The sequence below is a fragment of the Phytophthora parasitica genome (genome assembly GCF_000247585.1).
Source record: "Phytophthora parasitica INRA-310 unplaced genomic scaffold supercont2.2, whole genome shotgun sequence".
NCBI classification, from domain to species: Eukaryota; Oomycota; class Peronosporomycetes; order Peronosporales; family Peronosporaceae; genus Phytophthora; species Phytophthora nicotianae.
Window position 1 is genome coordinate 960,750 of NW_008648988.1, and position 17,865 is coordinate 978,614.

Sequence of the window (17,865 nt, forward strand, 5' to 3'; positions counted from 1 at the left end):
TATGGTTGATCTGTAGGCTCTTTCCTATCGCTCAGTGGCGAAGACAGCGACGACGACATGTATTCCGATGGTTTTGACCCGGGCATCACTTCAGAAGACAAAGCTGCAAGTCCAATTGGTTCCCAATTCAATTCTCAAGACAGCGTTACGGCATCACTGTTAAATACCAAATCCAAGACTGCAGAACGCTCGAAAATGCACGCGATAACTCCTCACTCCACCAAGACGAAAAGCAAAGGTACTGTATGCAGCACAGACATCAGCTTGCTACTGTAGATAGTGGTTGACGATGTGATCTCGTGATGAAATAGGCCAAAGTAAGATGGCGGCTAGAAGGAGCGTTCCTCCACTTCAAGAAGATTTGAGCCTTATTGCTAGCCCGAAGTCCAGATCTTCGATTCGTTCGCCACGATCACTTTCGGATGAGGACGACTGGGAAGAAGAAGAAAAGGGTTTTTTGAGGGACGTAGCGAAGGAAGTGGAGCGACATGACAAGCCTCCTAAAAATTCAGTGACAAGGAGTCCCCCGCAGCACTCAGAGGATAGTAAGCAAGATGTACATTCTGGTCTTGTCGCTGCTCCAAAGATACCAGCCGAGAACAAGCCACCAAAGCGCGTCAAAGCCCCGCTACCTTTAATCGATCAACGCATCGCGTTTGCCAAAGAGGTACTACGGGACCTGGATGAGGAGAAAAAAGAAGCATCCAAAGCTGCTGAAGAAAAGGAGCGGCAAAGGCGGTCCAGTTCTTCATCATCTTCTGTCTGTAAGTACTATGTTCCAAGCTGTTTAATAATTTGAATCTGCACATATTCTCTAACGATACTTATAGCCCGTGATGAGTCTCAGGCCGTTGTGTCTAGAGCCAAAAATCCACGCTCGTATCAACCAAAGAGCTTGGACTTTTCATTTCTCCAGGTCGATGACAAAGAAAATGGATCATCCATTAACGCAAGCGAACCTCAAGGTAGGAAAATGATGAATTGGTCTGTTACTAATATATGCGGGCAAAACGTAACCGTGTGAGCTTGTGTTGTGGTTCATGTGAGCAGGAAAATTAACGGAGACCCCTCTGGATCTTGATTTCTCTTCTAACCAGCTAGGTCACTCATTTTTATCAGTAGTTCAAGAAGCAGACAGTTCTGACCAAGAGGTGAAAGGGATGCCAACACAATTTGATGAAGACATGGCGCTTGACTTCCAAAGTGATCCCAAAGAGGCTGCGAGTGTAACGAAAGCCGAGGCAAAGTCCTTACCAGCGATGGAAATCGTTGCAAGTGCGAACCAGCGCGATGAGGACAAGCCAAAAGACGATGATGATGGCGAGGAAAGGGCTCAAGACGTGTCTCGACGTTTCCACATGATGCAAGCAGGCGTAGAGGGTAAGAGATTCGTGAAGCCTAGGCTGAAAACAAAAGACAGTTAAACTTAACCTATTTATTGCGGTGGCAGGCACTCTAGACGGGGATGATGAGGAAAACGCCGAACCAAGGAATACTAAGAAGACAGTGATCAGCGTGCCGAGAAAATTTGATGGAGTCACGAAGGAAGCAGCTCATACTTCTCTTAGCCCTTTGCCTACTCCGTTGGCAGTTTTTAGCTCCAGCAAAGGGTTTTCGATGGAAAATTGGTTCAAGCGCACGCTTACAGTCGACGATAGAAGCAGCAAGACTTGACCGAGTCCAGATTCAGTGGGTATTGGTGTATGTCGTGTATTATGTGTAGTTCGAGCACAAATTGTTTGCGTTTTGAATAAAAAGTGATGCGAGAATACAACGTCACAATGCCGAATCTATTCTAGTAACATGAGTTCTAACACAAGTACTTCGTATCGAGACAAGAAGACGCGAATGGGAAGTCGAAGTGGTGATTTTAACGACAACTCGGAATGCAAACGACGACCGCTGTATACAATCCGGCAGCCACCATTGATTCAACCTTTGAGATTGTCTGCATTCACTCAGAAGACGTGCTCTCAAGTGGGAGTTCTTGCGGAGGATCTCGCCCATGAGTGGGTAGTGTTGTTTCGAGCGATTGGTGGGGAGAAAGGGGGTGATGGCATGCCACTTCAGATTCCTGATACAATTCTCCTCAGCCCGAGCGGGTATTTCATCGGCTATTTAGCAATACGTACGAACACATGTAATTGAATACTAACCTGGCGCTTCAATACTTTGGTGTTGGCCTCATTGTAGTCAACCAAGCGTCTGGTACACAACATCGTCAGCGGGCCGTGTCAAAGCGATGGATCTCATGGTTAGAATATTTTTCCTTCCAACCACGCTTGCAATTAAAAAAAAACTGACCGGAATCTTACAGCGAGTCTCCCCGCAAGCGATACTAGAAGCTTTTGAAAAACCACTACCTTCCGAACGACACGTATCCTCCTCTATGGATGATATCATTGCTGTGCGTCGTCTAGGTTTTGGCGCGGAGAATCTATCTCGACGAGAACTTAAAGTGAGAAGTCGAAGTAAAGATAGAGATACATCACTTTGCCACCTGAACTAATCCCACTGTGTAAGATGTTTTGCAGAGATATGGAATTTCCTGTGATCTGCCTACCGCCGGAACTATCAGCTACAAGTGCTTCGAGCACAAACTCTGTGCGGTCAGAGCTAATTAAGGGAGTATTCTGCCTGCAAAGGCATATTCCGAGCCAAAATAATGCCAGTTTCTTGATTGCGTGGAGACATTCAGGTAGCAGTGCCAGAACGCCAATCTCGGGGAGTCGTGGTCGCTCTAGTATCAGTGATGGTGCTAAGAAATCCACGCCACGAGCTCATTCTGACGTTTTTCTGTGGTCTCAACCTAAAAGGAACAGCGAGCTTGACAACATTGAGGACAGTGCTGCCGTGAACGAAAACCAGAGTATACAGAGCGATCATCAATTGTTGCATCTCGACATCGTGCACCCTGATGATTGTAAATACAAAAGCCTTCGTCAGAGTGGTTTCGATCCTGAGGTAATGGCTCCACTTCTGTTTTACATGAAGCGAGTAACTTCGGAGCTCGCGAACTGTATCAACCTTGGTCACAACACGAAACAGGCTTGTGGTACGCTAAAGCAAACGTTTCCAACGATATTACTACTTCGAAGTATGTAGTTACGAATGTTTATTTTTCTGTTTTTACCAGGTATCGTGTGCGAGTTCTTCATCGGTGCACATAACCAAAGTGTGTATTTCTCTGCTTTGCGTGGCATCCAGTGGGTTGCAAGTGCTCCATCCTGGGAAAATTTACGTGACGTGGATCCTCTTTCACGTTCACTGTGTGAATTCTACGACGATAATTCATCCAGTCATAGAGACAGTAGTGCTAGAAGGCGAGATCCATCTTCGCCTCGTTCTCCATTAGCTGCTGACAGGACAATGTATTACGAGCATAACCCGCGTTTTCCTTCGATCCAATCTCCGTTTTCCGGTGAGAAGCAATGGCTACATCGCTCTCAATTACTGGCACCCGGTATTTCACCACGTTACGTCGGTGCATCCGTGCCAAAGATTTATCGGGACGGAGTGTTTCAGTCGCTATTGGCAGCGCATCAGGCTGACTCGGTAGTTCGTCTCAATCTCTCTCCACAAGCGCCAGCGACATTAGCAGAAGTTCGTCGTGAGCAGCCGCATTTGTCTCCTCGAAGTGCTTCACTCCAGCGAAAGACAGAAAAAAGTAAACCATTAAACAAGAGGTAACAAAGGCTCATCAGTACATCAGCACAATGTTCATTTACACAGATGAGAATGGCCAGCATCCTCCACATTTGCTTCCCTTCACTTCCGCTGCAGTCTGCTCTTAAAGCCCTCCGTAATCCATCCCAAGATGCTCCACGGCTTGTTGTCCACTTCGTAGCGAGACCCACCAGACCAGTCCTGATAGAAATCAGGGTCTTGCTCAGTAGTGTGTCCCTCAGTCTTCGGTTTCTTAGCAGCATTAGCGCGCTCAGACAATTTGGCAGGTCGATCCTTCCGGCGCCTACTGCCTGTCGCACTCTCAAGGTTGAGCTCAGGACGACTGAGTTCGATCGGAGCCGCAGGCTTGCACTCGTCCATTACGAGGTCTTCACTCTGCTCTTCAGTGTCCAGCGAGCTAGCAGGCTTCTTGGCTTCCAGGGTATCTACCGCAGACTGCGCGTCAGCCTCCTTATTGACTGTAAACAGCGAGCGATTGGCCACAACGCTCGTGTCCCGCGCAACGCTCGAGGATCTGGAGCTTGCGTCGCGGACGGATGTAGCAGGAGAAAAGGAAGAACCAACCATGGAAGAGCTTGTATCGGTCAGTACCTCAATTACTGATTAAAAAACGAGCCAAACCACACATACACAGTCAAACACTATGCACGCATGGGAGGCAGAGTAGCTACGCACAGGGCACGCATGCACGCACCCATCCACCCGTACTACACACTACGGAAGGAAGAAACGTCAAATTAACCTTTAACGCGTCGGGGTCGGGTGCTGCGGCGCGAGGAGGGAGCTGGGGCTGCAGCGCGCTTGTTGCGACGGGTTGTCCGTCGTGCAGAGGCAGAGGCCTCCTCCTCTTCGTTGCCGCTCTCTTCAGGGTCATCAGCTTCAGGTTCTTCGTCCTTCTCTTCACTTTCATCTTCATCTAAAAATCACAATAGAAAACGAAATATCACAATAGAGACCATTACCATCACTCTTCCTGTCACATAGTGAAAGCAAGTCACGTACCTTCTGACAGTTGCTGCTTCACGACCTTCTTGGGGCGACCAGGAGCGCGCTTGCCCGACTTGCGGCCAGGAGACGAGGTCGTTGTCGACCCCGACGGAGCCGTAGAGTATCCGTACAGGTCCTGGTAGCGGTTGCTAAAGTCTCTGTACAGATGGAACCACTGCTCCGTGGTACACTCCTTCCTCTTCTCCTCCAACGGCTCAGCCATCTTGCTAGAGTACTCAATAGGCAAAGTACCCGGTCCTGAGAACAGCAACGGCGACGTACCGGCCTTGGCGCGTTGAGTGCCCTCCACAAACTTGGGGAAATTCTTGCCAATGTTCTTGGACGCGCGCTCCTCGAAGCTGTCGCGGAACGACGCCACGTTCTTCTTCTGCATCCAGCAACGCGAGCGTTTGTCCTCATTGAACGAGTCGTAGAACTCCACGTACAGCTTCGTCTCCTCCTCGAGGCCGTGGGCTGCCAGCGCCGTCGTGGGTGCGCGTAGTACAACCTGTGCATCCAAAGTATTAGTTTAAATAGTACTATACATAACTTATAGTATTATTACACGTACGAAGGCCGGCCACCAAGGCCACTTCGTGAGCTTGGCCCAGCACTTCTTGACGATAGTGTACGTGTGAAGCGGGGCAAGACGCTGCGTTGCCACGCCAATCCACTGGTTGTACTCGTCTCCCCATCCGTCGTACTTAACTTCGACCTTATCCTCGTCCTCGTCGGCCTCTTTGCCAACGTCCACGATCACGCCCGTGTTCCAGATACCCTCGTCGTCCAGTACGTCTGAATGGCATATAAAGAGGGAAGGGGGGTCATGAGAGTGCATGAATACGATACTAGGGGGACGGCACGCACCAACACGTAGCCCGATGTCGAGCGGCATTTCCTTCACCATGGCTGCTTCACTTTCGAGCTTTCCCCCTCGTTTTTCCCGCGCGATTGAATGATTGATGGTCTCACATACAGAGTCCAAGTTGGTGGGCCGAAATAAGTGCGGTGGACCAGAAAAAGTGATTATCTCGGAAAACTTCAACCGTGACGAACGCTATCGGATAGTCTTCCTTCTCTCTTGCTCGATAATTAGTGTCGTAGTGCGCAATTTGTCGAGCGTATTAACGGCAACGGATATGGAGCGTTTCTGTTGCAGGTGTAAGCTGCTCATCGACATTAAATGGCATCTCTTCATCAGTTTTCAGATTCTGAAAACTAGTGAAACATGACTTTGCTTTGGAGGATTTTCTACTGTAGCTCTGCCGTGTACATACAGTACTCGACAGCTAACGGAAGTAAACTAACAAAAGCTTCTCCTCCAACGCTAGCGTGTTGGTTGCCATCTCCAATTGAGTCTTCAGCTCCAAAACCTACTGTTCTGCAGTGACTGTGTTTTCCCGAATGATGAACAACTGGGCCTTCAACTTTCTCCAGATTATTCTCTTGTTCAATAGAAGCAGTCTGTGTATTGCTATCAAGATTCGTTAGCATCGCCTCAAGGCCTCTTGCACTACGTCGATTGCCGCGACGAGCACTTTTCTCCACTGCCGCCCATAGAATATCGTTGTTCAGAAGTTCAACGAGTGAATCACCAATCTCTTCCCAATTGCCTTGATACGAACGCACCGCGTCTGCGATTCGCCTTCGCTCTGCAATGGCATTCTCGGGTTTTAAGAACCAGGGCGTGGATTCATTAGCTCGATATCTAGTGTTCTCTTGGGTCAAAGAAGCAACTCTATCTCGCAGTTGTTGACACTCGAGCGCAGCCTCTCGGGCACGTTGTTCCCATTTCTCCTTCTCGCGATGTAAGACCTGCGTGTTTGCATTGGCTAACCAACCACGTCCAGAATTTCTGGATTGATCCAGTTCGTTAGTCTGCGCGGTGTCCGATGCTGGTGTCTGCTTACCGACTAAAACTGTACCAATAGCCTCGTTCAGAGCTGATAACGCACCCGGTTCTGTCCCTTGTTTGCTCATGATATCTCGTAACATAAGCAATTGTCTGTACTGCTCCTTGCGTAGAGCGTTGTTTTCGGCTACTCGCCGATTGACTTTACCTTTCAAATGGGCCACCTGCTTCTCCCATTCCATTATTTGATGTGCGAGTTGAGTTATGCGTTGCTGCTGGTTTTGAATGACTACTTGTTGAGTCTGCATTTCCTGTTGAACGCACTCGTGGATGGTATTAACAAAAGTCGTCTCGCGCTCCTGTATTAACGAAGCCAGCACAGTATCGAAGAATACACGCAGTTGGTCATCGATGGACTCTGACGCCTCATCTTCACGAATCTTGCGCTCGAGTTCATATTGACGCGTCTCGGTGTCATGACCAAAAACAATCAGTAACGACTCCTGCAGTGCTGGTGAACGAATGAGCTGGCAAAGATCGGCAAACGCTTTAGCGAAAGGTGTATCCATATCCTGATACTATCCATGTCCAGGAGTCCTGAACCAGAGGAGTCAAGGCGTCATAAAGCGTATTTCAGACCGAAATCAGATTCAATTCCGTTTGCATTTGTTTCTTTCGTTCGACGAGAGCGCTTACGACTTCCAGTCCGTGGTAGCACGATGCCTACCAGCTCGAAACACATGGGCACGTTAAAGTTGGCTTTCGCTTAATTGGTCGCCCGAGGGTGTCAAAGCAAAATTTGCTTCGATCTGCTCCTCAATCTTGCCATGAGTCAGTTTAGCGGGCAACTACATCATGTTCACTCAATTGATACCGACAACTGCATAGGTATATCATTTCGTTGCGTTTTTTTTTCACGCCCCAGCCATCTTAGCCACCTATTTATTTCATGGCGAAGTATTCACGTCATGAATCCGATAGCTATGATAAAACGAATTGGTTAACGAGACAGAAGCAGCGAGAGTTCATTACGGTTACGAGGTAAATGCCAGTGAAGTTTCGGGGTACGTTAAAGTCGTTTCAAAGAGCCACGCACGAAGTTGCCATATCTCACGTGAGCCCTTTCGAGCGCAAGCAACGCGTTGTGCACGAGCCAGCGTCTTACGATAAAACTGTACCACCTGCATTACATCGCCGTACTCATTACCATTCGACCTGATCACTTGAATCGCGATTGCTGCCGAAACAATTTGCTGTCGAGTTGCTGCATTTTGACCTCACGGTACAAGATTTACTTCAAGTTCAAAAAGCTTTGTTCTTGTGTTCTTGTGCCACAAGAACAAAGCTTTTTGATGGCTTGAACTTGAAGTAAATCTTGTACCGTTATCATGGTACAGACCACCAAACCCTGTCGCGTCACATTTAGGTGAACATGGCCGGGTTGCTTGAACTTTGAAGATGCGCGTTTTTCAAGCCTGACCGACCACGCGACCGGCCGTATCATCATTGCCTATAAATTCATCGGTGGTGGACGAGCGCCCGAGATTCGCTGGTGACACGATGGTAGATTCGCTCACTTCGTAGGCCTGACCTGCTCTCTACTGCTGCTATAGACGTACATTTGACAGGCTTCACTTAGAGCGGAAGTCCAGATACGATCTTGCAACTTGTCGAAATATACCAGCTCTCCATTTGACGACGGCCGCAAGATTCACGTCGGCCTTGTTGCTAGACTGTCACAGGCAGGCACGTGCGTTAGTTGGCTCTTCTTGCTGGCGTAAGAATCGTCAGCAACGACTTGTTGCCCGGGAAGCGATGCTGGTGCCTGCGGTGCACGTTCGTCGCCGGAACTCATTCAATTGGGATATAGCACACAACGTACGGTTTGGTACCAACAGCGGCAGCCATAGCAAGCCTGTAAAGTACCGGCACGGGGCCGCTCACTCCATTAACGGCTATTATGAATAACGCGGGTATTTTATCTTGATAACCAAAGATTGAGTCAAACGGTTTGCTGGCCCAGCAATGCCCTGATCTGTTCGTCTCATGGTGTAGCCCAAAAGACTGTGACCACCAAGTAGCATGTCTTTTTGCGCGACCACCGGTTTTTCGGTCCCTTGTTCGTCCAGCCAGCCTTACTGCCGTATCTTTGCCGCTGCTTGGTACAGTCGTCGCCACGTCTCGCACCGGTACCACTTCGACTGCACCCGCGCATCCGATTGGTTCGCGTCACACCATTTTCGACGAATCACAACACGAGCGCGTGCCTTGCAGCCGAAAATACTGCTGGCCAAGCTTCCACCACAAGCATAAGGCGGATAGACGGGCGCGATGATGGCCGCCTCCGGCACACAGCTCTTGCTGTTTTTGTAGACGCTCACAATCGAATCTGCCATCTACCGAACAAGGACTCTTGCCAACAGCAACAGGCCTGTAGCAGTAACTGGAACATGCAAAACTTCTCCGAGTGGATGACCGCGCTGCAAGTGCAGCAGCACAGCCCTGCGTCCTCGTACGCCGAGACCGACATGTCGGACAGCGACTCGGACAGCTCCAGCTGCGACGACTGCCAGTGCCATCTCGAGACCAAACGCAAGTTCGTGACCAAGGACGCTCAGCGCGTCTGGGTGCGCACGGCGCCCATCAGCATCCCGTCCAACGGCCGCCAGCAGCCTCACCCGCACCTTTGCAAAAGCGTCGTTGAGAGCCCAGACTTGTCCTACCACGCCGACATGCGTCTGCTTCGCGCCGGTCGCTATCTACACGAGGACGAGGACAATCAAGACGAGCTGGACGAGGATGATCCTGCCCTCTACGGCAATTTGGCCTTCTTCCGATCGCAGTACGGCGCCTCGCAGACCCGCATGGTCAAGCGCAGCGCGCACTCGTTCAAGTCCACAGCCGTCGCAGCACCGGCCTCACCCACAGGTGTGGACGACCGCGACGACGAAGACATCTTCGCCATGGAGCTGTAAGCTTCGTCCGCCGCCGGCCAGTAGTAGCCAGCAGTAGAAACAGTCTATTTATTTGCACGCGCACATAATTCGCTGCAGCAATACAAATGCGAACATGTAATTTATCCACCAACGAACATTATCACCCAAACGTCAACTTGCCGTCGTTGATCATATCTTTGTCTCGTTGTAGGAGTGGTGCAGCGCCATCATCGCACGATGGCCAGCCGTAGGCACGCGCCGCGAACCGACGATGCTCCGGGCAGGTTGCCCGCCACCACCGAGCATGCGATCCGAGGATCCGCTTGCATGCAGGACTCTTATCCGACGAACACTTCAGAGCGGCATCGTCGTCGGAGCGGCTCACTCCACGTAAGTTATGAATAACATATTCGTTGCAGTTTTAGCAGCTAGGTGGTACATGTACCCGTCCAATGTTCCCTGTTTGTGGTACCATACTCGAATCTCGCGTTCTGGACGAAGATTCGTTTGACAAAGGCTTCGTTGGCATGTGGGGCGCAATCGCCCGGACCATCATCGGCCGCCGTCACCAAGCCCCAGCAACTCATGCTCGTGAGGCGGCCCGTGCTTGGCACGCCGTTGGGCCTCGCAAGGATTCTTTTTACCGAGACCGACGCCTTCGTCACCACCGAACGCAGATTCCCGTCTCGGCATTGCACGAGCGGGGATTCGGCCAATCACGCCGAGATTCCCATTTTCAGCCAATCGCGCAACGGAGACTGCGCCTGCCACGATCTTTGGACCAATTGCGGAGCCTGTTGAAGGCTCGTGCATCTAGCCACCGCCAGCTGGCCAAGCCCGCTTTCGCCGCCTGGCGCTGTCAGCAACGACAGTATCGACTGCAACCGACCCACACTCTCCGGAGGCAACTGCTGCTACCTATTTGCACCGGAGCGGGCGTTGCCCTCAGTCTGCAATTGTCGAAGCTGCGGCAAGTACTTCCATTGACTAGCATCCAGCGATCCAAGCCAAGCATGGCCCCCGCTCAGACCCAGAGCTTGCCCACGTGGGCTTCCATTCCGGCACTGCCCAGTGTGACAAAGCCTGGTGCCTCCGCCGCTTTCGACGACGAAGACCCGTTGTATCTATCAGGCGAGGAAACCGACTGCGACTCGGAGCGCGGTAGCGACACACTGAGCCGCGAAGATCAGCAGCTCATGGCCAGCTTCATCCGTCTGCAGAAAGAGAAGCGCGCACACAAGCAGGTTTACCACCAGGCGACGCGTCCTGCTGTCTCGCGCACTACGCCGATGCTGATCCCCACCCAGACGCGCAAGTACGTTGCTACATCTACCAAGAGGTGGCTCTGGGACGAAGACGACGAGGAAGACGACTGCGACCAGTGCCCGTGCTGTAATCACCAGAGCGTCGAGCGCCGGTCCGCCACCTCTCCTGTCGTCGCCGAGGCTACAGATGCCTCTGCGATCAGCGATCTCATGTTCGATCTCGAGCTCTAGGCTCCTCCCCCGATAGTTTTATTATGATATGTAGCGCTCATCTACTATAAAAAGAGAAGTCCTGTGCAAGTACAAGTAGAAGTAATAAGCAGAATGAATGCCAACACGACACTGTACCAACAAACTACAACTCCGTTCGTGCTTTTTATCGAGTTGACCTCGCTGACTCAAGTCGAGCTCCCACTGGGTTTGCCAATATCGGCAGCGCATCCTTCGAGCGTTAACTTAACAAGACTAGCAGCAGTTTACCGGTGTTGGAGCAACAGACACCGGTGCACCCAAACCTCGCTAAACCAGCTCCAGCAGCGATTCTTGTCCGCTGAAGATCCTCACACGGGATCTGCGATGCTCGGCGACATGCATTGCTGGACGCTGCCATAATCAGCTGAATGCGCTCGTAATCTGCATCAATCGGATCATGCTCCAGCGGTTTGTCGCGGCGGCCAGGATACTGACGAGGAAGCGACTCGAGCTCTGCAATCAGAGTCGTCGGTATCGCAGCATAGACGGCGAGCGTCCGAAAGATTTGAGTGTGGCAAGAGCCTAGCCGACCGGCCCCGCTTTGACCAAGTTTGCGCAATGGTCCACTGACGTACACCGCTCAACTTCAATGCAACCTCGGACACCGGACATCGGTCTGAAGCGCGTCGATTACCCATGCGTCAAGGACCGAGACGATCGGGGTGAATTCGGGAGCCATCCCGCGATCGGCGCGATCTATCAAGGCGCAGGCACCGATCTTTGTTTGCCACCTTTGTGCTCAAGCCCTCTCAGCCACAGGAGGTCATTCAGAGAGCGGGATTCTCACCAGGACCAATCGCGATGTAAGCGTGACTGGCTTCGCCATTGCGACGCAGCATGCGCCGTACTCCGCGACGCTCGTGCCGTCGTGGTCACACCCTTGTCCGTCCGTCGGTCGCACTGCGACTTCCAAACAGGAAGTTCCAGCGAGCTGCATGTGAGTCAGCGGGAAAGCGCGCACGCCGTCAACAAGCTTCATCCCCGTATTCTTGGTGTACCGCACAGAATGCAACATAATTTGTTTTTACCAATCAGAGACAACGTCAGCCATTATTATCCGCTAGGACCACATAAGGGTGGCAGAGCCCGCTGCCGGCTGTGACGCCGTCCCCTCCCTTCCACCAGGGCAGAAAGATGGAGCTACTCGTCTTTGCCACACTCGGCGTCGTAGTCACCGCCATCGTCGCGTTAATTATTCATGCCCGCCAGCGATCTCCCACCACCACAGAAACCGACAGCAGCGACGACGAAACGTCTGGAGGGCTTAGCATAAACGTCGTGGCCGATCATGACGAGAAGGACTCGCTTCTGCCCAAGTTTACCGGCCTACTACGCTCGCCATGGCACGGCAGCGCCGCTGAACAGAAGAAACAGCCCAAGATGAAGCGCTTGGCCCGGAAAGGGTCGCGCTCCATGCCGTTGACAGTGTCGCTACCTCTTCGTAAGAAGAGGAAACCTACTGAAGTTCCTGTCAAGAAGATTCATGTGCCATATTTCTTCCCACTGTTGGATGAGACCGCAGAATGGTGGCAAGCGCAGCAGTCTACCTCGGACGAGCCTCAACCCACGCCGGAGCAGGAACCTGGAACAAATTTAGAGAGCCACAAAGGTGAGGGCGAATTGTCTTCCAGCAATCAGAGCAAAGCGGATGCGAAGATAGTTGCTGCGCCCGCCAAGAAATTGCTACAGGCGGATCGAGCGCATTACTCTACCGTAGTTAAGTTGGCAACAACACCTATCCAGGTTGGAGCTAAGTAACGAATGCAACAGCGATAGATAGCGCGAAAGTCGACCTGTGTAGAAAGATAAACAATAAGTACGCTAGATTCTGTAATGCTTCTTGTAATTCTCTTTTCAATTTCTAAAATAAGTGTATCTAAGAAGGTCCATAAATCATGACTGGACATCCTAAAATCGAGCCGGATCCAATAAACTCGCGGAATGCGCTCTGCAGGCACCAGCACGCTGCCCGGGGCAAGTTGCTTTGCTGAACGCTAGACCAGCAAAAAAGACCAACCCACGCATGGTACCTGCCTAACAAGTCAACAATATGCTTTGCTTTCGCCGACCGAATCGGTGGTTATTGTTGACTTTTATGCTGATGACAGGATACTTGTATGACAGGCAAATTAGTCCCTCGAGTTCGAAGAGGACGTGGACGGATATCATCGTGGTCGGTCCACCAAAATCGCGCAATAGAGAACACCAGAACTTGAAACGATGTCGGCAACATTTGACACGCGGTCGTTGACTACGCAGCATTTATTTTTGTACCGCTGGGCTAAGAGGCGGCATGATCGCTACGACATGTCATATTTACCCTTTATTTACTTCGATCGGCGTCAACTATCATGCAAGTGGGAGGGCGACTTCAACATCCGCACGGAAAATTCCGAGCTGGTGGACGTCGTGCTTACATGAACTGGGAGTCCGGCGAGCTCTCGTCCAAAGAGGAGAAGCAAACGCAAACGGAATTGGGTCTGGTTTCGGCTGGGAAGACGCGTTTTGTGACGCCTCGCCTCGTTCTAGGCAATGATGAGAATACAGACATGCCATTCGCTAGAGCGTTTGCCGATCTTTGCCAGCTCATTCGTTCACCAGCACTGCAGGAGTCGTTACTGATTGTTTTTGGTCATGACACCGAGACGCATCAATATGAACTCGAGCGCAAGATTCGTGAAGATGAGGCGTCAGAGTCCATCGATGACCAACTGCGTGTATTCTTCGATACTGTGCTGGCTTCGTTAATACAGGAACGCGAGACGACTTTTGTTAATACCATCCACGAGTGCGTTCAACAGGAAATGCAGACTCAACAAGTAGTCATTCAAAACCAGCAGCAACGCATAACTCAACTCACACATCAAATAATGGAATGGGAGAAGCAGGTGGCCCATTTGAAAGGTAAAGTCGATCGGCGAGTAGCCGAAAACAACGCTCTACGCAAGGAGCAGTACAGACAATTGCTTATGTTACGAGATATCATGAGCAAACAAGGGACAGAACCGGGTGCGTTATCAGCTCTGAACGAGGCTATTGCTACAGTTTTAGTCGGTAAGCAGACACCAGCATCGGACACCGCGCAGACTAACGAACTGGATCAATCCAGAAATTCTGGACGTGGTTGGTCAGCCAATGCAAACACGCAGGTCTTACATCGCGAGAAGGAGAAATGGGAACAACGTGCCCGAGAGGCTGCGCTCGAGTGTCAACAACTGCGAGATAGAGTTGCTTCTTTGACACAAGAGAACACTAGATATCGAGCTAATGAATCCACGCCCTGGTTCTTAAAACCCGAGAATGCCATTGCAGAGCGAAGGCGAATCGCAGACGCGGTGCGTTCGTATCAAGGCAATTGGGAAGAGATTGGTGATTCACTCGTTGAACTTCTGAACAACGATATTCTATGGGCGGCAGTGGAGAAAAGTGCTCGTCGCGGCAATCGACGTAGTGCAAGAGGCCTTGAGGCGATGCTAACGAATCTTGATAGCAATACACAGACTGCTTCTATTGAACAAGAGAATAATCTGGAGAAAGACGAGGACCCAGGCGTTCATCAACTTGGCAGAAGACAGTCATCAGAGCTCGGCCGTTTAATTCCTTGTAGAGCATGCAGCGGGGTCGGGTATATCCACACGGATCGAGATGATGGCGCGAATGATGCAGATTCGTATCTTCGTAAAACACTCGAGCAGGTTTTGGAGCTGAAGACCCAACTAGAGAAAGCGAACACCACCACACTGGCACTTGAGGGACAACTTCAGTTATCGACTATGCACGCTGCAGAGTTGCAGGAGAAGATTCAACAAGCAGAGCTTATCAAGTCAAGTGCAGTGGATAGTTGTCTTCAGACTGACTTGGATGAAGAGGAGGGTATTGATGTGGATGAGATCATGAGCTCAGCTTACGGCCAGGGCAATCCAACCATTAGACCCGGCATAGCGTCGCGTCAACATCGACGAAATGTACAATACGATAACTTGATTGTCGAGTTAAAGAGCACCCTTGCGGTTAAGGATGAAGGTCTGACTGAAAGCAGGAAAGCGTTGGAAGTAGCGCAGGAAAGAATGGTGACTTTACAACGCGCTCTACAGAAGGAGAAAGATGCACACGCTCAAGAGCTGGCGATGCTGAAAACCTCGTTGGCTTTCTCACTGAAGACTGGCAATACCAAGATCGAAGAGCGACAAGCAGCTGTGAAGCTCCTGATGAAAAAATTCGCCGTGAAATCGCCCGTAAAGGAGGTTAACCTTCTTCCTCCAATGGACGAGTCCAAGCACGAAGAAGACGATAATGAAGATGATATAGGTGATAATTCGAAAGTGGAGTCGACTACAAGTGAACAAGTTACTGATCAGAATGAGGTTAAGAGAATGGAAGCCCTGGTTGAACGCTACGCGAAAGATATAATTCGTGTAAAGAAGGAGCATGAGACCCAGCAAGAATTACTGAAAAAGGCTGAGGCAGAGATCGCAGAGGAAGACGAGAAACGAAGTCGGACCAACAGTATTTCTCAAGGCAGTCTGGTCGTCAGCATGGCGTCACATCCTCGCGACTTGTTCAAGGCACTTTCCACCGCTCAAGCGGATATTATGAAGCAGCGTCGAGCATCGCAACGCTCGTCAGCGCTTCAGACCGATCGGCTGTTAACACTAACAACGCATTTAGGTCACATGTCGGAGGAGCTTTGCACGCTGCGGAAACGAAATCTAGCTGAGGTGGAATTCTGGAAACTGGAATGTGAAAAGCTCCAGAATACCAACAAAGCGCTAGAAGCGGAACAACAAATTTATCAGAAACAATTACAAGAAGCACGCAATCAAGCGGAATCAGTCGAATTCAACACGGCTGGGGGTTGTTCAATCTGTGAAAAGCACAAGAAGAGACTGATGCTGATTTCGAATGAGCTTTTGAACCAAGCACAACTTATCCAGACTGACCCAGAGGTTGAGGTGCCTGCTCCGTCAACGCTAACAGAAGCAGAACGAAAACATGTCAGCAATGCGTTATTGGATTTAGAGAATATTTACGCTGGAATGACTGGAACAAAGCAGCAACTCGCACGAGAATTGGTCGCTGCGCATCTCGGTAACGTGCTCAGTCCACGGTCTAGACGTACAACGATTGCCAACGCGAAGTCGGAATCGAAGGACGCAAAACCGAGCAATCAAACTATAGTTAAAGAAGGAGGATCGCCACTATCGACCCGAAGTACACAAGGTTCACCAAGGAAAAACTTTACTAGTACGAAGGGCTCGAAGTCTAGTCGCCAATTGAAAACAACTGAAGCTGTCGAGAATAAGCCGAAAGTAAACCCGCCGCAACAGATTCAAAAATCCACAACTGAAACAAATACTGACGTGGCTGTCAGCAATGATACCTGTGGGAACGAAACCACGCTTGAGAGTGCTTTGCAAAGGAAAAAGCTGGTACATGAGGTTTTTGAAGGTGGTGATACTCTACCGACAAAACGAGGTCTTGCACAGACACCTGAAATGCCCGAAATCGACTGTGTAGTGGAAGAAAATGTTGAATCTGGGGCTGATAATAACGCTGGTACAAGCACGCATTCTGCCGACTTGCGCACTACTAATTGTACATCTTTCGAAGATCAAGACGTGTCTGCATCTGACGATGAGGCAATTTCGGCTCTCAGTGTGGAAGAATCGTCATTATTGAACAGTGACGCTGATATCGAGCGTGACCCTGAGGTGATTCAACAGCTTCGAGTGCTGATCAACCAAAGTTCAGTAGCTAAAGGACAATACGCCGTTAGAAACTGGCAAGTTTTGGTGTTCCGAGTAATTTGTCTGTCCAGCGAGAAGCGACTCGATCAGGTATGTGGTTTATATTGCTACCTTCCAGTACTGTGCTAAACGTTAATATCTCTCCAGATAAAACGCAGAGCCGATAGACGATCGAAGATTCAACCCGATGGAACTTTCCGTTTGACCAACTACAAGATAAATACTATGTGTGATGCCATGACAAGGATCGTTCAGCAGCGCAAGGGTGCTTTGGATGGTGCCATATCAACCCAATCTATCGCGCGAAACGACCTTAAAAAGGCCCAAGCACATGTACGACTCATACGTTACCTTTCACATGCAAACTATTGCTTTTTGAACTTATTATGTTGCTGTGATTGTAGTTGCTTCATGGTGTATCCATGCTTCTTGATAATTTGAGCGGAAAGGGAAAGTCAAGAATTGAACTTAACGAGTTCCTGTACCCAATTCAGGGTGGTTCTCCTAGGAGAAGTCCAACTAGCAATCGTCCCCTGTATCCGTACGCGAAAGTTCATATGAACCATATTCCACAAACTCAACAGATCCCGACGTCAACCTTTCCAGCTTTAGCCAGTCCTTCCTTGGATCAAGAACGAAGCAATCGGTCCGATTACACTGGCGGAAAATCTCCTCAAAATTCGAGGGGAGAAGAAGGATATCAACTGCCAGTAAGTTTTGATTAGTGGTGACTTCATTTCTAGCTAATGACTGTTTTCGTGTCCTATGATCGTCGCAGCAACGACTCACTAAATCTGCGGGGCCACGTCCATTCAACTTAGTTCATTCATCCATTTGCGCGCTCCGAGGATCTATGCCATTCCCTGACTCAGCTCACACTTGGAGTAGTAAAGAATCCGAAGGAAGTGCGACCTCAGTGACCAATTTTGTGCAACAGCGACCGGTAAGGCCACATTCATCTCCTGCTGGTCCACGGTTCATGTCTCCTCGCTCTCAAGAGTTAATGTCATCAGCTTCTTCACTTCATACAACCGAGAAGATCGTTGAAGCCTAAATCCAGCACATCGTCCAGATAAAAAATCTGGACGATGTGCTGGATAATATTATATGATAGTTATTATTTTTTCCATTCAAAATTG

The 17,865-nt window shown here is 50.1% G+C and overlaps 8 protein-coding genes across 10 annotated transcripts; 6 read left to right on the top strand and 2 right to left on the bottom strand.

The window, feature by feature from the left end:
• Positions 1–1,875, top strand: PPTG_02356. 2 transcript variants are annotated; one of them, XM_008893421.1, is made up of 5 exons: positions 1–238; positions 312–764; positions 831–965; positions 1,051–1,380; positions 1,451–1,875. In XM_008893421.1, the coding sequence occupies exons 1-5, from the start codon at positions 58–60 to the stop codon at positions 1,672–1,674; spliced, it is 1,323 nt and encodes a 440-aa protein (XP_008891669.1). In that variant the 5' UTR covers positions 1–57; the 3' UTR covers positions 1,675–1,875. The 2 variants fall into 2 exon arrangements, with proteins under 2 accessions (XP_008891669.1, XP_008891670.1); XM_008893422.1 differs by having other exon boundaries at positions 1,051–1,875.
• A 514-nt stretch (positions 1,876–2,389) lies between these two features.
• PPTG_20918 (hypothetical protein) lies at positions 2,390–3,105 on the top strand (the record flags this gene model as incomplete). Its single annotated transcript, XM_008894345.1, has 3 exons — positions 2,390–2,458; positions 2,535–2,604; positions 2,699–3,105. 3 exons carry the CDS (start codon positions 2,390–2,392, stop codon positions 3,103–3,105), a joined length of 546 nt encoding a protein of 181 aa, XP_008892593.1.
• Positions 3,072–5,624, bottom strand: PPTG_02357 (hypothetical protein). The gene is made up of 5 exons (XM_008893423.1): positions 5,542–5,624; positions 5,246–5,469; positions 4,690–5,182; positions 4,430–4,603; positions 3,072–4,286 (listed from the first exon to the last, which is right to left on the bottom strand). Exons 1-5 carry the CDS (start codon positions 5,579–5,581, stop codon positions 3,769–3,771), a joined length of 1,449 nt encoding a protein of 482 aa, XP_008891671.1. The 5' UTR covers positions 5,582–5,624; the 3' UTR covers positions 3,072–3,768.
• A 301-nt stretch (positions 5,625–5,925) lies between these two features.
• Positions 5,926–7,408, bottom strand: PPTG_02358 (hypothetical protein; the record flags this gene model as incomplete). The annotated part of the gene is made up of 2 exons (XM_008893424.1): positions 7,223–7,408; positions 5,926–7,123 (listed from the first exon to the last, which is right to left on the bottom strand). Exon 2 carries the CDS (start codon positions 7,093–7,095, stop codon positions 5,926–5,928), a length of 1,170 nt encoding a protein of 389 aa, XP_008891672.1. The 5' UTR covers positions 7,096–7,123; positions 7,223–7,408.
• A 1,433-nt stretch (positions 7,409–8,841) lies between these two features.
• Positions 8,842–9,630, top strand: PPTG_02359 (hypothetical protein). The gene has a single exon (XM_008893425.1). The coding sequence runs from the start codon at positions 8,977–8,979 to the stop codon at positions 9,499–9,501; it is 525 nt and encodes a 174-aa protein (XP_008891673.1). The 5' UTR covers positions 8,842–8,976; the 3' UTR covers positions 9,502–9,630.
• Positions 9,631–9,900: 270 nt separating this feature from the next.
• On the top strand, positions 9,901–11,088 carry PPTG_02360 (hypothetical protein). The gene has a single exon (XM_008893426.1). The coding sequence runs from the start codon at positions 9,915–9,917 to the stop codon at positions 10,956–10,958; it is 1,044 nt and encodes a 347-aa protein (XP_008891674.1). The 5' UTR covers positions 9,901–9,914; the 3' UTR covers positions 10,959–11,088.
• A 369-nt stretch (positions 11,089–11,457) lies between these two features.
• Positions 11,458–12,830, top strand: PPTG_02361 (hypothetical protein). Its single transcript, XM_008893427.1, has one exon. It carries the CDS (start codon positions 12,114–12,116, stop codon positions 12,735–12,737), a length of 624 nt encoding a protein of 207 aa, XP_008891675.1. The 5' UTR covers positions 11,458–12,113; the 3' UTR covers positions 12,738–12,830.
• A 35-nt stretch (positions 12,831–12,865) lies between these two features.
• Positions 12,866–17,853, top strand: PPTG_02362. Of its 2 annotated transcripts, none has more exons than XM_008893429.1 (5): positions 12,866–13,005; positions 13,104–16,816; positions 16,874–17,059; positions 17,131–17,436; positions 17,505–17,780. In XM_008893429.1, the coding sequence occupies exons 2-5, from the start codon at positions 13,331–13,333 to the stop codon at positions 17,778–17,780; spliced, it is 4,254 nt and encodes a 1,417-aa protein (XP_008891677.1). In that variant the 5' UTR covers positions 12,866–13,005; positions 13,104–13,330. The 2 variants fall into 2 exon arrangements, with proteins under 2 accessions (XP_008891677.1, XP_008891676.1); XM_008893428.1 differs by having other exon boundaries at positions 12,867–13,005; positions 13,088–16,816; positions 17,505–17,853.
• Positions 17,854–17,865: the final 12 nt, after the last annotated feature.